The sequence below is a fragment of the Salarias fasciatus genome, chromosome 18 (genome assembly GCF_902148845.1).
Source record: "Salarias fasciatus chromosome 18, fSalaFa1.1, whole genome shotgun sequence".
NCBI classification, from domain to species: Eukaryota; Metazoa; Chordata; class Actinopteri; order Blenniiformes; family Blenniidae; genus Salarias; species Salarias fasciatus.
The window spans coordinates 22,523,861-22,540,277 of record NC_043762.1 but is presented as its reverse complement, the minus strand read 5'-3'; the positions used below and the strand labels follow the sequence as shown (position 1 = coordinate 22,540,277).

At 49.6% G+C, this 16,417-nt stretch overlaps 1 protein-coding gene across 3 annotated transcripts; it reads right to left on the bottom strand.

Annotated features, from left to right (window-relative positions):
- Positions 1-506: 506 nt before the first annotated feature.
- Positions 507-15,360, bottom strand: LOC115405644 (phospholipid phosphatase 3-like). 3 transcript variants are annotated; one of them, XR_003933447.1, is made up of 7 exons: positions 14,956-15,360; positions 10,077-10,234; positions 6,802-7,082; positions 6,673-6,730; positions 6,407-6,583; positions 4,558-5,446; positions 507-537 (listed from the first exon to the last, which is right to left on the bottom strand). XR_003933447.1 is itself a non-coding variant. In XM_030115279.1 (6 exons), the coding sequence occupies exons 1-6, from the start codon at positions 15,107-15,109 to the stop codon at positions 5,318-5,320; spliced, it is 957 nt and encodes a 318-aa protein (XP_029971139.1). In that variant the 5' UTR covers positions 15,110-15,360; the 3' UTR covers positions 3,666-5,317. The 3 variants fall into 3 exon arrangements, 2 of the variants coding, with proteins under 2 accessions (XP_029971139.1, XP_029971140.1); XM_030115279.1 differs by lacking the exon at positions 507-537 and having other exon boundaries at positions 3,666-5,446; XM_030115280.1 differs by lacking the exons at positions 507-537; positions 10,077-10,234 and adding an exon at positions 10,658-10,812 and having other exon boundaries at positions 3,666-5,446; positions 14,956-15,359.
- Between the last annotated feature and the right edge of the window lie 1,057 nt (positions 15,361-16,417).

Here is a 16,417-nt window from a genome sequence, read left to right as displayed (position 1 = left end):
TAGGAAATATAAATCAGTCATCAATAGATGAATATTTCAAATTCACCTGCTGAGCAGAGAAAGGATCGACCTCTGGAAAGCTCGGGTCGTTAGTTGTTGCCAGTTTCCAGAGAAAAGATGCTCTGGACGTCACTGAAGTCTGCGAAAAGCACTTTTGTGTCACTTCAAGAAGCGTTTTGGATTCCCTGAAGTGAACCGGGTGTGTCCTCAAGACACTGGACGATTACCAATCTGATCTGAGATTTCCTGTAATCCTTCATGTTTTCTTCATCTTCTGGGAAAACATTCAGCCTCAGTCTTCATGACGCTTCTTTCAGGAACAGCAGCCTAAATAACCCTAACGGGACGGGAAAAGCTACCAGAGTGTCAGAATCAAACTCTTTCCTTCTGGTCCAGAGAGTAAACCGGCTCTGGATATTTATCAGTCCATTTTCTTGCTTTCCGCCTGAGGATCAGCTGATCCCGGCTGACTGAGGCTGAAGCAGTCACACACTCCAGAGGAAACACACACACACACACGCACACACACACACACACCTGTGGGCGATTCAGAGTCACTAACTAACCACAAACACATTTTCGGATTAGGAATCTTGAGTGCCCAGAAAAACCCGAGCAGACCGGCCCTGGAGCCTGGATGGGAATCGGGGTGTTTTCACTGCGAGGTGGGAGCGCCAGCCACCTCGGTTTATGTCATAAAACATAGTAATTCAAGAGAAAACAGGATGAAAGGTTTACACGGTTATTAGAAATGGTTGTAGTGCCGAAAGAAAAATCCCCCTGAAATGTTTCCCCGCAGCACATCAGTTCCAGATGCTGTTCTGTCGACCGACCAGCTGACCTGACGGAGCTTCTCTCCAGCCCCGGCGGCAGCAGCGAACCGCTCTGACTGTGAGCTCTGCGTTCGTCATGTGACTTCCCCAAACGACAGCGAGTCAGAGAACCTTCAGGAAGGAATCAGACTGTCGGCAGCGTTTGGTGTCGTTATGATCTGGAGTCTAATCAGACTTCACGCTGGGTGTTTCAGGCGATGCTCGGGGTCAGGGGTCGCCTCCATATCTGCTGGAGGACAGATGGAGACGGCAGAAGTTTGGCCTCCATCGCGGTATTTACATTCTCCAGAGAAATGGGAGGATGGAGACAGAAAAGAACTGGAAGCAGAATTACTTACAGCTGCAGCACTCAAAGGGAAAGTCCTCCAGGACCCAGAGCGTGTCAGGGCCCACATCAGGAGTCTTATGAGGGGCGTTTTCATGTATTGTGTGTCAGAGCGAGGGGCAGATAGAGGAGACTTGCATAACCTGTTAACAGTAAGCTGGATTCACATGCTTTTTGTTCTTTTAGTCATCCTTCCAAAAGCTGGACTTCCCTCTGGCAGGGCCGATGCGGGGGGTTTGGAGATGTGGTGCTTGTCGGTGTGAGCTGGAGTATTAATAGCCCTGGAGACTGATTGCACGGCGCGCCGCCAAGAACAGAAAAACTCCCAGAAAGTCGGGGAACTTGGCACTGATGAAAAGTTTATGTCCCCGGGGAGCCGGCCATCACGGCGCTGCTCTGCCATCAGAAAACAGGCCGGGCGCCGTAATGAGGTCACTCTTCAGCCCGGCGGTCGGAGGCTGCGCCACGCTTCCTGTCAGCGTCCCTCCATCTGTCAGAGAGACGGCCGGCGACCTCGGCTTCTCCTGCCAATAACGTCATGCGGCGTCAGACGCTCTGACAGGCTGACGGCTGACGGCGGGCCGGGCGGGCCGGGCAGGCCAACGCTCTCTGATCTGCAGCCTCCGGGTCAGACATCGCTCCTCTGCAGCAGCGAAACCGAAAAAGTTTCAATGACAAACAAAACTTAGCAGAAGACACTCCTTCAGAGGCCGAGCTTCGCTTCCGGTGGGTTCAGACTAAAACTGTAAACATCACCAGGCTGCACACGACATGAGGCCAGCTTTTCCTATTCCCAGTTTGAGAAACGTTTTTTTCAGAATGATGAAAGTTTGGCTGTGAAACATTAGTTCTCATGTAATTTGAACACTCGTACTGAGACTGACTCTCTCTAATCTCTCTCTCTCTCTCTCACCACCTTCAATCGTTTTGGTTCCTGGATGCAGTTAAACTCCACGAACTTATCTACGGCACAAACTAAAACCCGACAACACTTGGTTAAACTGCAATAAAAAAGAAAACAAACGATAACATAAACTTCAATTGCTCTAAAGTGACTACATGATGACAAAATGCTTCATTCCAACCACTAACATCTGCAACAGACAACAAGCCCAGAGGAATCCTCCAGGGGTTGTCGAGTATTTGTGTAGTTTAGTTTGTGAGAGACGACTTCAGAGCGACCACAACAGTGGACGCAGTTCATGAGAAGGATTTGTAATTCGGCTGGCGTAATTACTGCGCGAGTAATGGAGGTTAAACCGCAGTGGGAAAACTCGTCGACCACATGAAAAGGATTCCAGCGCGTTAAGAGCTGCTGATCAAGAAAGGATCTTTGAATCACATCCAGACAAACAGGACCCGTTTTAGAATAAAAGAAAGGAAAGAGGGAAGCCCGTGCCTTCAGCCGGTCTGGTGAACGCTGAAAATAAACACGGCGTAAAGCCTCCATCACTTTCAGTTCCAGCTGATGGCATCTTGGACCAAAACCTGCACCCTTGATGCTTTGATGGCGTCTCGGCGGATTCCCCATGATAACCCCGGCGTCGGGCTGCTGGCGCTGAGATGTGGAGGTTTGGTGAAATCAAACGGCGCCGCCATGTTTGGGGAGGAAGAGGCTTCACACCTTTGATCACTGAGATCAGATCACACACTGAGCACGGTCCACGGCTCAAACACGCCACGTTTGTTTTGAGGGAAGAAATAAGCAGAGAGAAACAATTCGAAGGGAGTTAATAATGAAGGGACAGGGGAAAACGCTGCGAGGGGGGCAGTTAGCATGGAGCGCCGCTGCAACGCGTATCAGCAGGCCGATGTTCTGCTGCCGAGAGGACGGCTGGACGTCTGTCCCTCGCTTCCTGAAACAAAAGACGACACTCGAACACCATCGTCTTCAACAGCAAAGATTTCACAGCTAAAAATATACGTCCACATATTTTGTTCACCACAGAACACACACGCTGCAGGGTGTAGCCTTGTTCCCAATTAAGAAAGTGGAAACAGTAATTTAGAGGCAGTCAAAATAGTGCCGGTCCCAAATAATCCCACGGCTGGCCGGGCCCCACAAACAGAACACCATTAAACTGATCATCTTTAATCTCTTTCCGGACACGGAGCCTGATTCACAGTAGAAAGCGATCAGCTCTGGACGACATGCGGCACAAAGCCGAGCTCCCAACACTGACCCGGGGGACGACTCTCAGCGCCAGGAGCTTGACCTGTGGAAGTCCTGGGGTCAGCTGGGACCAGAGCCTCCTCACATGTGGATGTGTTTGGCCGCTCTGCCGCAGCCTGTGTGTGGAGCCTGTATTATTGCTGCGGGCCGCTGGGGAGAGGGGTTAAAGCCTGGAATGTGCACCATTTCCCCACAGGAAGCCGAGCGTGGACCCACGCCCCCACGCCCAAACCTCCATCACACGCACAGCCGGCGGGATCACAGGCCTCACGCCGGACATTCTCACTCAGGTCTGTGGAATAAATACAAAAAAATGAACCCGTCACAACACACGTGCGCTTTTAATGTTCTGTGTTTTATTAAAGACATTTCATCTTCGATACGTCCGAACAGTTGCATTATACACACTACAAAAATACAGAAACGGATTTATTCAACATACAGATATAAAACATACTGAAGCCGTCCACGTCGACAGCTTTGTTGTGATTTTCTTAATAAACCTTCCTGTTCACCAGGAGCCAGCCGCACTGGATGGCATTAAGCCCAGCTCTGACTCTTTGAGCAGCATGTTCAACATTTACACAGGTCTCGACGAACCGTCGCAGTGGGCACTTTTTCACTCGGCGTGCTGAAAATTCACACGCCGTGCATCACTGTACGATGCAGTCTTCATGCAGTTCACTCCTTCTATAGTCCACATTCAACACACAAGAAAAAAGGCTGGCTTTGTCAGTCACTGGTTTTCTTTTTGGCCAAAAATCACATTAAGGCACACAAACACATCAGCATCGTGAAAACTTGTCTATTATAAAAGCAGAGCCTCAGCGTCGGCTCCTTTGTTTTATTTTACAAGACGCCAGTAATTCAGCAAATTGCAAGGTGACTAATAATCATATATGAAATTAGCTTTGGAGTTTTAGAAGGAATTATAAACGTCATACGTATCCACGACTGACGGGAGGTTCACATCTTCGTTTCAGCAGAATATATAGAGTATGTACGCCTGCATCCAGTAAACCACAGGATCTGCTCATCACGTTAATAATCAGTATGATTAGTAATACATGTGCTGTGCACGGCGCCCCCCACAGTGCTCCTGCTGTCTGGCACACACACACACACACACACACACACACACACACACACACTTGCAGGTTATAAACAGTGAAATATACAGTCCACATTAAGAAACACTGGCACGCTTACAGAAAGGTGTCACCCACACACACACACACACACTCACACACACTGACCTAACACTTCTAAAGCACCCGTCTGGTTTAGTGTAACGGACAGTGGCTCAGTGGGGGCTCGTCCCAGCCAGCAGGAGGCGGCCCACATCGAACACACACCACCGCACCGCTCGCTCCACCGCCGGTCACAGGGAGCAACACACCGTGCACAGTGCACGCCACGCCGTGCACAGTGCACGGGAGCTTCCGAAGCGTCACCTTGGGTCATTGGAGTGGTGACAGACAGTACTGAGTAGAGCTAAAGCAGAGCTAGAAATCACACGTCCAATGTAACGCACGGAAACCACATCCTTCCTGAAAACTGAGGAATTTGTTTTAACGTCGCGACGGCTTCGTCACACGGCGAGCGAGCGGCAGGGATACGAGCAAACGCACAAAAGCCGCACACAGCTTTGTTCCTTTCTGACTTCACCTCGTGGAAAGGCCTCGGCAGTGGACAATCTCCAGTAATCTTTTTAGCAGGACGACCAGGGACAAACATCCCGTTCAGCAGAAAGGAGGTCGTCTCTCTTTTCCACATTAAAACCAGCGGGTGAGGCTGAGGAGGACGGACAGAGCAGATCGTCCCGACTGCTTCTCCAGTCTCTGTGCATCCTTCAAGAAATTCAAGCCTCCATGTTTCTCTGCATTTTCCAGAAGCTGTGAGTAGTTTGATCCAGTTGTGACTAGTGGCTGTAGCAGTGATTGTCTGAAAAGGCACAGGTCGGGCTTGATGGCGGTGCAGCCAGCTTCACGCCATGATGAGGTGGTTGCTTCGCTCTCGGATGTCTGGCGCAGGAACAAGGTCTTTCTTCACCGGGGTCGGCGCCAGCGCAGAGCGCCTGCCTCTGGCCTTAAACAGATCCGACACGAAAAACACCTGCGGAGGGCAAAGAGAGCAAACTTCACACCTCAGCACCGCAGAGCTGCACGCACTGAACAGCGAGGACGAAGCAACGACAAACACATCTATCTGCCAAACAAATAAAGATAATAATACAGGATTCAACGCTTTGTGAAACACTGAGTCTCAGAAAGGCATGTCACAGATGCTTCATTTCCAGAGGAATGACTTATTTCACTATTCAAACATTCAAATTGGCCATTTGCAAAGAAACCTTTAACATACAGCCTTTCCTTAAATAATCACAGTACATACATATTACAATTACATTAGGATTACTGTACTGGTCAGAAAACAACACAGGCTTTCTATATGGAAATAGGACAGAAAATATATTCTGTGACTGATGTTCTGCTTCTGGTGTTTCATTAAGTTCAGCAACAAGTTGAACATGGAAGAGAAAACCATGTCGGCTGGAGTGAAAAGCACCGCAGGAAACTCTGAGAGGAGCGGGCTGCGGACAAAACTGAGCATCATGGGAACAGCTGAGAACATCTGTGATTCGGAGGAGTGTGTGTGTGTGTGTATGTGTGTGTGTGTTCTTGTACAAACTCAAGCATCATTTACCATTCCTGGTATGAGAAAATATCAACAACAGCTGATGAATTCACTGTCTTTTTAATATTTTCACATTTCTTTTTAATTCAGTGGGTTTAAGTTTCGTTGTGTTGTAGAAATGAAGGCACTCTTCCACCAGACTCATTTTTATTTTGGCTGTCTGTATCAATAACTTATTGCTGATTTTACTATCTCACATATTATTTAGTTTCTTTGTTTTCATGAATTTAATGATAAATCGTCTTTCTGTTTTGAACCAGACTGGGCCTGAATATATAAGCTGCTTCCTTAGATTCGTTAACCTTTGATCCCACAGACAGCAGCTCAGCACGCTCATATTCCCATGATCCCCTGAGAAATGTTCCTCCGGCTACTCACGATGCAGTAGGCCACCAGCGCTCCCTGAGCGAACCCGGCCAGCACGTCGGACGGGTGGTGCTTGTGGTCGGACACCCGGGACAGGCCGGTGTAGAAGGACATCATGAGGAGCGTGAACTGGGTTAAAGGGCGCAGCAGGCGGGCGCCGTGCCAAGTGAAGCGGGACTGCAGGTAAAACTGGAAGGAGAAAGACACGGTTGTGGCTGAATGTTAAGAATATTCATGCAGAGAGCAAGACGAGGATGAAGATCAGCGGAGGGACTCACCACCAGGTACAGCATGGTGTACATGGAGAAAGACGCGTGTCCAGAGAAGAAAGACTTCCTGCGGGAGGACAGGCCACAGTCAGGGGTTTGTTTTTTCCTTGCGCTGACGCCGCGGCCGACGGGTCCTACCTGGCCTCTTGAACTTTGCCCTCTGGACCCTGACACTGGTACTCGGTGATGTAGCCCAGGGAGCAGTTGATGGTGGAGAAGTCGGGCTTGCACACGTCCAGGAAGTGAGGCCGCATGCGGCCCACCGACACCTTGGCGATGTCGGTGAAGGACAGGCTGACGGCGCAGCCGAAGATGAACACGCCCACCTGCTTGTAGAGGGCGGCGACGTAGGGGTTCCCCACGAAGGACTTGGAGCCCTCGTTCAGGAAGTAGATCCTGTAGCTCTCGCCGATTACGATCTGATGGGCAGAGGATGAGGCGGCGGACCGTTAGGACTCACTCATTCACCTGTTCTCCAGTCACTGAACCACACCGAGAGAGAGAACCACAACATGACCAGGAACTGAAGACATTTCCCAGTAAACACGTCTGTCCTGGCGATTGGGACTCTCCCTGCCTCTGACAGAAGGGCCGCGGCGAGGCCCGGCTGGAGGGAACGCCGCTCCGCAGCGGATTAGCGGCCTGGAGAAGTCTGGGAACAAGCCCTGCAGATTAGGTGGACTTCGCTCCGGCAGCGCTCTTGGAAACTCTAAGCATTGTGCAAGAGAGAAAAATAAGACTGAAGCAAACAGACGGTTTCTCAGGACGAAGCGGGGGCCGCCGAGTCTTTCTGAGGCGGCTTGAAAAGGCCTCATTTCAGGTGGACGGTTTACCGGTGCTGCTCAGGAAACGGCCAGGCGACGTGGGGGGGCGCCTCAAACCTCAAACCGGGGAGCGACTGACGGGTGGGGGGGTGGGGGGTTGGGGCTGGACAGCCGTAACTTAAAACAGCTGTCTGGGCTCAAAATGCCTTCCCAACCCCCATCATCCCCCGCTGCCCCCCCCCCCCCCCATGAAACAGCAGAGAGAGATGGAAAGACAGAAAAGAGGGGGTGAGGTGAGAGCAGAGCAGGGTGGTGGTGGTGGTGGTGGTGGTGGTGGTGGTGGTGGGGGGGGGGGGTACCGCTGGTTCTAATCAGCAGAACTGCTGAGCTGGGCGACGTGTCTGATTCTCAGACTGCAGCGGGCGCACGGCGGTCGGGGGCACGTTTATTTTTCCCCCCGCCGGCCAGCCGCCTCTCCACAGCGTCTCCGGTTTCACAGGGGGGGGGGGGGGGGGGTCTCCGGCTGTTTTCATCTTACTATCTCCATTTAATCAGACATTCTTTGCAGGGATCCAGAAACAAGGCTTTTTTTTTTTTTTTTGGGCTCGGGGGGGGGGGGCTCCAGAAGATTCAACAAGCTGATAGAGCGCACTGTTTCCACCGTGCAGGCCTTTAGAGCCCGCGTGATACGGCCCAGCTGGCTTCATGGGAAACGGGGAACTGAGAGAAAATACATCTGGTTCCCTTCTCTCTCCGAGATGGTTCGCTGTGTGAGAGCATTCGCACGCCGGCTCTTTATGTGAAGCCTCGAGGACGGGCGCGTGAAAAAGAAGCCGATTTGTGGCTCGTGTCAAAGTCAGGCCGTCTTTTAATAAAAACTTCTATTTGACGTTTTCTGCTTTAGATGAAAAAACACTCTGAGAATGTTGTGTTGTTCGACGGGAGAACAGAGATCTGGTGACGTCTGGAGGCCGTCGCCACATTTCCACACCGACGATTCCAGCATTTCACCAAACGACTGTTGCGTCAACCGTAATGATACAGTCAAGGCGCCTTCTCGCCAGAGAAAGCTGCCATGAAGGCCTGCAGCTTGTGGAGTTATTTGCTCTAGTGGCTGCTGGGGGGGTGGAGCCTAATGTAATGCCAGGGGGGGGAAGCCTGGAACCTACTGCACCGCAGTCAGACCCGTCTGTGGCGGTTTAGATTGTCCTAAATGAGCTCTTCGTGTTCTGCCGGCTGTAGAGGCAGTGATTGGTCAGGTGTTGAGTGGGTGAGGCAGAGCGCTCGCAGTGGGATCCATCGTGTCGTTACTACATGTGGTCCGGTGGCAAACGCTCTCATTAAAAATCAGGATGTTTCAAACTCTACTCACTTAAAGGATAAGTTCGGTTTAAACAGTTTTCCCCTTGTTTATAGAATGAAGTACAACAATATCCTCACCCAGAAGGGTTTTCTGATCTGAACAGTGCTTCGGGAGAAATTTAGATACAAAATTGAGCGGCGCACATCCGCATAGGTCTAGCAGACGGTGCATCAGTAGCGCCGCTCCTAAAACGGCTTTAATCGTCCAAAAACTCATTAGTTTCACCAACATTTCATCACGGTCCGCTCAGCCTCCCCTCCACCACAGCCTGGTGTCCAGACTGTCATGTATGCAGATATATGTTCCATTTGAATTTACTATTTGGCGTGCACGCGCATCTAGACACCTACATCTAGATATCTATGTCAGTATGTCTAGGCGGTGGTGTGACGTAAGAGAGAGCTACGGAAGCCGCAGTGTTGTTGTGTGTGTTTTTTCGACTGCTGATGCCAACGCATAACAGTATACGGATGTCTGCCGCTCAATTTTGGATTTAAATTTCTCCCGAAGCACTGTTTGGATCAGAAAAGCATTCTGGGTGAGTATATTGTTCTACTTCATTCTATAAACAACATTAAAACTGTTTAAACTGAACTTATCCTTTAATGTCACCTCGACTCCGACCAGCTGTGATCAAGAGTCACAGTAAATCAGAATTATCTTCCAGGTAAGTCATGGTGGGCATGCAACACGATCTAATCACGTCTTCAGCTGTGGTTTCTGACCTGCTGGGAAGTCAAACGGGTCATAACCTGCTTTCAGGCTCTTTCTGCTAAATCTTTAAGATCATCAGTAACGTGAAAGGTCTAAAAAAATCCCATTCCTGTAAATACTTTGTGTTCTTAGCTCAAACTTCATCCTCCGCACCGACGGAGAATATTTAAATGAGTTGTTGGGATGGCGCCGTGTAAATCTGGGATATCATCATTCTCCCCATGGAAAGTTCAACAGAACCAACACAACACTCGACTTCAGGCGGTTTAATCATCCGACTCATCTTCAGCCTGAAACGCTGCTGAACGGCAGTCATCTGGCCTGCAGCCTAAACCAGGAGGACACTCATTTACACCCACAATGCATCGCTCCGAAAGTCCTCTGAGAACAGGTGTGGATTCAGTGACAGAGAACCATGTCAAAACATTTCATTTCATGAAAGAACATTTAAAACAGCAGAATGAGGACGGCGAGGCAGCGTGGCGACCGGAGGCTCGGGTGCTGCTAGTAGAGGCGAGGGCTGCTGGGACAGGACGGATGACGTTAGTAGTGACCAGGGTGAGGCGACTTACAGACAGGATGGTGATTAGAATGCCGGCGGCGCTGAGCACACCGTCGCTAATGGTGTCTCCGGTTTTGGCCGGATACTTGATGGACTCATCGTCGCAGTAAAACCCTCTGCGGTAAGGCTGAACAGCGCTGGTCTCAATGACCAGGAAAGGCAGGCCGGCTGGTGAGGAGAAGCAGCGAGCAGCAGAGGAGGGGGGGGGGGGGGGTGAGGGAGGGAGAGAGATGGAGGTGCTGGGTTAATGACACGCACATGACAGAGGTCGCAGGTCAAAGCGAGAGGCGGCGAGGGAACACGGGATGGTCTCAGCTCGTTTCTGTGGCCGTTTTCTGAGACTGACGAGAGACGGCTCCAGATTCAGTCAATGTTCGGCCGGAGCTCGGGCTGAGATGAGGATCCGACTCTTCCGGCAGCTGACCGCACTGCGAGGAGGCTTCGTCTCACCGCCGGCCATCTCCCAATGCCTCCAGACAGATCTCTATCTCTCTGAGCAACGCCAACCAGATCACTTGGTCTGTCCTGACGAGCTGAGACCGTCCCCGGAGACGCCCTCTTGACCTCTTGCTCCGCCGCAGACCGACTTACTGTGACCACGGGCAGAGAGACGCCCACCGCCGCCAGCACGGCGGTGGACACCGTGCTGTTCTTATAGGGCAGCCGGATGCTGGCGTCGTCGCAGAAGAATCCTCTCCGGTACGGCGGGAACGGAGGTTTGTACAGAAACACGGCGACAAGCACCACTAAACAGACACACAGCACAGACTTCAGACCACAGAGACGGACGCGTCTCACCCGAGGACGCAGAACCGCGTCCAGAAACACAAGCAGGTGAATTTACTGAGCAGAGCTGTCAGAACTGACAGCGATGAGGGCGTAAAAAGAAAAACCCAAAAAAACATGATAAAAGAAAAGCCAAATCAACGCCCGCATGGCAGTCTTAGACCCAAGTGAAGCTCTGATGCCTTGGAAGTCTCCAACTGATGGAAGATACCATTAGAAGTGCAAGAGGTGTCATGTTCTTAAGAGCTGCTAACTGACAAGAAACACACACAAAAAGAAAAACACACACACACACACACCATCAGTCTTCATTCCCTTCCTGCCGAGGCTTTCAAGTGCACTTAAAACGAGCCTCTTCAAGACGCCCCAGGGGCGTCGGCGTCCCATCGATTTAGTGTCTTTCGCCACTTAAAGTGGCAAAAGATCTTATTTATCTCCCAACGACGAGCACGGAGTGGCTGGAACCGAGACGGAGCCGAAGGAGGACGGCTTATTTTCACCACTGACTGAGAAAGGCTTGAGCGGACGGCGTGGGACTCAGGAGAGGCCTCGAGTCTGACACACAATCTGGGAAAAACACTTTAAAAATCACTTCAGAGAGACACTCAGCTTCCCAGTCACATTCTGAATAATTGTGAAATCAAGACAAAGGAAAACAAGAGAAAAGGCGGCGTTGGAACAGCTGGGGTGGAATTTCCCAAAGTAAATGTCAACACACACTCCTGTTACTGAGGAACCCACCATCCACACACACACACACACACACACACAGCTGACAGGGGTCTTTGCAGGTCCAGCCGGGTTGAGCTCCGGTTTCAGACTGAGATCTGGCGGTCTGGGAAGCGTCCCACGCCAGCCTTCCCTCCACGTCCAGCAGGATTCTCATTATTAGCTTTCTCGCTTCTGCTCTCGCTCTTCAAACAAACACCTGGCCGGAGCTGCAGGTGGGCCGGGAGCAGGGCGGGACGCCTCCACTGGAAAAACATACCGCCTTTGAAAAGCGCTAAATCCCGCCGCTTTAGACAGTCTGGCCACGAACGCGGCGCAAAGTTTCCCATGAAAATCAGCTAAATTTCCAACAATGCTGAGAGAAAAACTCCATGTGGACTGCTTCAACCCCGACCCCTGACCCCTGACCTCTTCTTCCTTCTCCTCTAAACACATTTCAAGACAAAGCATAAAGGCCAGCGGCTGGAAGGAAGAGATTGATGGAGGAAGACTGAGAAGCTCCGCAAGGACTGAAAAAAAGAAGAAGAAGAAGAGAGAAACATCCGCGGGGATACAGGACCCTGCAGAGGTCAAGTGCTCCTAACAGCTGACTGGAAAGAAAGACGTAAACACGGCTTCAGGCCCAGTTTTCCAGACGTGGGGGGTTTTCTCCCCCGCTCGGCCCTCTGACCCCTCGCATCCGCCTCAACACTGCAGCATCAGCAGAACGGCGCGGCATCTTGGGATTTTCCCCTCCTCCCCTCGTCTGGCTGCCGAGGGGGCGAGGAGGAGGTGAGGGGGAGGCGCAGAGCGTCCCGCCAACCACAACACCAGTCAGCAGATCGGGGTTCGTCTTCCACAGCAGCGAGACGGCGACGCAAACGCAACGGAGACGAGCAACGGCGTTGGAAAGTGATTCGACATCGAGCGTCTTCCCGTCGCTTTTCTGCAGGAATTAGCGCGAATGTTTTCAGAGAGCGAAAACACTGGAAATGACAGCTTCTGCTCCACATTCAAAACATGGCAGCAAACCTGAGATGTGGCGGCTGGAAACTAGAATCAGCGTATGAAGGCCTCGTGCACCACCGCCACCGTATTCTGGAGGTCTCTTGCCAAAGCGCCGAGTGGCGCTCTCAAATAAACAGACGCAGAGTTTCCACTCGCTGTCTGGCACAGAAACACATGAACGTGTCTGAGGTGGAGGCGTAAACACAGATGCAGCTGTTTTTAGGAGCAGCGGGCCTCGCACAGCCTGGACCCCGTCCGTCACTCCGGCGTGAGGCTCAAACCGGGTCCATGGTTCCTCGGTGTGACGGGAAACTGGGTCCACTGCCTTCATAGCATCAATATCACTTCTGTATGGAGCTGCTGCTGGACAGATCCTTCAGTTTTTGCATTTTATTTTCCAAAAATAGGATTATTATAGACTTAATCGTTTGGATTTAAGTTTGAATCTGTATTATTTGACACAGTACTGAGTCTTGAGTTTATTTGTTTGTGAGTATGTTTTTAATAAAGTGCATTCATAAGTCAGGAGGGCAACTGGAATTGCTTCAGAAGTTGCTCCAGTTGCCTTAGATCTCCAATAACCTGGATGAATCTCTGTGCATACCATTCAGAAGTATCACTGCAACCACAACAGTAGAAAAACCTTATTTCAGACTGAAACCAGCTGCTTTTAACAGACATTCACAGAAAAACTCACCTCAACTCGACTGGGTGAAGTTTGGGCAATTTCTAACAACAACACTTACGTTATTATGTTCACGAGGCACTAAATTCAGAAAAAAGTCCCCAAACTATTAATTTCTGTAAACTGATCCTTGGAAAAATAAGCCGTGCCAATATCTGAAATCGAGAGTCAACATGACCTTTGAGCAGAAAAACAAAACCTGTGTGACCTATTAACCGCCGGCCGCCTATTCAGTGCTCCACGGGGTTAAAGCCATTAACCAGATTAAGCAGAAAACATGAGAACCACCTGCTGCAGCTTAATGTAAAGTGAACCCGGTCACCTCGCTGGGGGTGATGGGGCCTCCTCCTCCTGTCTCTGCAGTGATATCCACTAACGCCACCCTCCAGCTGCGAGAGCAGCAGCGACCTCCAGCCCCGCTCCACCACTTCCTCCTGGCGGTTTCTCCCTTCAAACCACATCTTCAGTCGCAGCAACACTGCTGGTTTGTTGACGAGCGTCTCTGTGGGAAGGTCTGGACGTACAGGACAACTGAAGGGATTTACCCTCCACAGAGACAAACGCCAGACCCAAACCAAAGACATCTGGCCGGAAAATGATGGTTAGTGCTGCAAATCCATCATGAAATTGGTCACAATTGTTGTTATTCCCAAGATGCTGCAGCGGTTTTTTTTTCTTTTTATAGCCGAACACGTTTGTGCTCCGTGTGAAAGGAAAAGTGAAATCTGAAGGTTGGTTCGACAAACCTTCTCTCGAACGTTCCAGCCACAGCTACACCCTTCAGCCAGCTGAACTGACGGACACACACTCACACACTCACACAGGTCTGACCTCTCCACCACTTCCCTTCATTACACCGCATATAGAGAGCCAGATGTGGAGATCAGAGGGATTCCAGCTGCTGAGGAATGTCAGACTTTCTGGAAAACATAACCAGCAGTCAGAGCATACAGGTGTGGGTGGAGACCAGAAGAAATATATCCCCCCCCGGGGCCATTTGTTAACGAGTTTTCCCTTCGACAGCACATTTCTGCTGGACAGAGGAGAGAATCACTGAAAATAAAAAACTCCTCTTAACTGGACTGATGTCATCTTTTAGAGACTGGGACACAATTACCAGCCTGCTGAAGCATCTTTCCTTAAGTTTAAATAGTTCTGTGTCATATAGAAACATTTTATAGATATTTCTTAACTGTTTATCAGAGAAGTGACCACATGAGGTAACATCACTGAAGAAAACTACTCATATGATCACAAACTGTTATTTTTCACAATTTCTTATAGAAGCATGAACACTGCAGTATTCAGACTCTCTGTTTTATCAGAGTATCTCTGCTTCTTGGTTAGTATGACAGCAGTTTCCCAGTCTGACCCACTCAGGAGGAACCTGGCCTCTCAACTAAAATGTCTGAGTTTACACAGATTTCCCTGCGTCCTTGTTGTGTATGGTTTACCTTTAATGCCTTAAAATACAGTAACAGCTTCTACAACAAGTAAAGAATTAAAAAAAATCAATTTTCCAATAATTTATTCACTGTCATCTTTATATGTAAGTTAGTTTTTCAGATTTTTCGCGTTTTCTGGCGCATGAAGCGCTGGAAAAAGCAGTTTATCATTCACATTGACAACATGTCAAACACAGAGTCAGCATTTAAAAAGGCAGAAACTCCTGTAAAGTTGGAATAAAGGTGACGGTTCTGACCCAGGAAGAGGCAGAAGAGGTCCACTCCGACCAGCAGCTTCCTGCGCTGCGGGTCTTTGCAGCTGTTGTTGTTGTTGTTGTTGTTGTGGAGCGCAGGTCCGCCGTTCCGCGCCTCGGCTGCCATGCTCTTCTCATAAATCAGACACCGTTGCATTTAAAACGTGGCGAGAGTTTCTAACGAGGCTGGAATCAAAACTAGACTAACTGAGCTGAAACTCTTCAGCACGCGTCTGGCTGCCTCTGGGTCCTGAGTGGAGGAGTCTGCAGGTCTGACGGCAGCTTCTTATTAAAATATATATTACTGCAATAAAGAGGAGCGCGTTTCCTAACTGTGCGTGTCTGTCCTGCAGTCGCTCCTCTGTCCTCCACACATCCTCCAGCTCTTTCTTCAGGACTGGATCCGAGTCCCGCTGCCGCCGGGATGGAAGCGCCTCCTCCAGCTCCTCCTCCTCCTCCTCCTCCTCCTCTTCCTCCTCCATTAAGGCCGTATGCCAGCTGTTTCTGCTTCTCCCTCCTCAGTGGCCTCAGAAAGATGCTCCAGGCAGCAGAATCCTCACACTCAGCCATCAAACTCATGTAGACCGGAGGAAAAGTGTTGATCTGAGGTTTTTAAAAAGCCAAATTAATTTCTATAGAACCGATAAGATTATGAAAATCATGAAACGCAAGCAATTAACAAACACATAATAAATAAAATTTGAACTTAACGAAGACAGATCTGCTGTAAAATGACAGACCTGAAGCCAATAAGTGTTTTACAGCCTGATTTAAAAGGAGTGCGTGTCAATTGGTTTGAGCTGCTTCACCTGTTTCACCTGACCTCACCTCCTCCAGAGGAGCTCAGGATGTTTCATCTTCTACAAGTAAATCTGATGTGAGTTTCAGGACAGACCATTCCCATATTTATTCATCACAAGTAAGGTTTTGTTTAATAAAAGACCATAATCAGTCAGCTGATATTTACATGTTCACAGGAGAAATGTTAATGACTGTATGCATTAGATTAACAGAAAAAAAATCCCAATTTGCATCTATTTTTTTTACCCAAACTGAGTTTAATTTTTATTCTGGTTCCATTTAAATAAAATAAAAGTTCATTAATGTTTGAGAAATGTGCTTTGAATGTAGAGACTTTAGTTTTGGAGGATGAATCAGCCACTGCTGACGATGCAACTCGATGCTGTTTAAAAAGAAACCAACTCCCTGCGTAAAGAGCAGAGGGTGTGTGTTTTGGACGCGGTGTAATCCTTTAATAACCTACAAAAAGTGAAGATTATTGTGCTTGGTAGATTCCTTCTTATGCTTCTTGGAAGTAAATGTGTGTGAAGAGCAGCAGAGCTCGGTGTCTGATGAACACATGAAAAGCGTCACTGCGCCTGAACTTTAATGTTTAGATGAAAGAAGAGTGAAATGCTTTCCTCTGGAGTCAGACGGAGGACACTGCATTCTGACACAGCTCCGT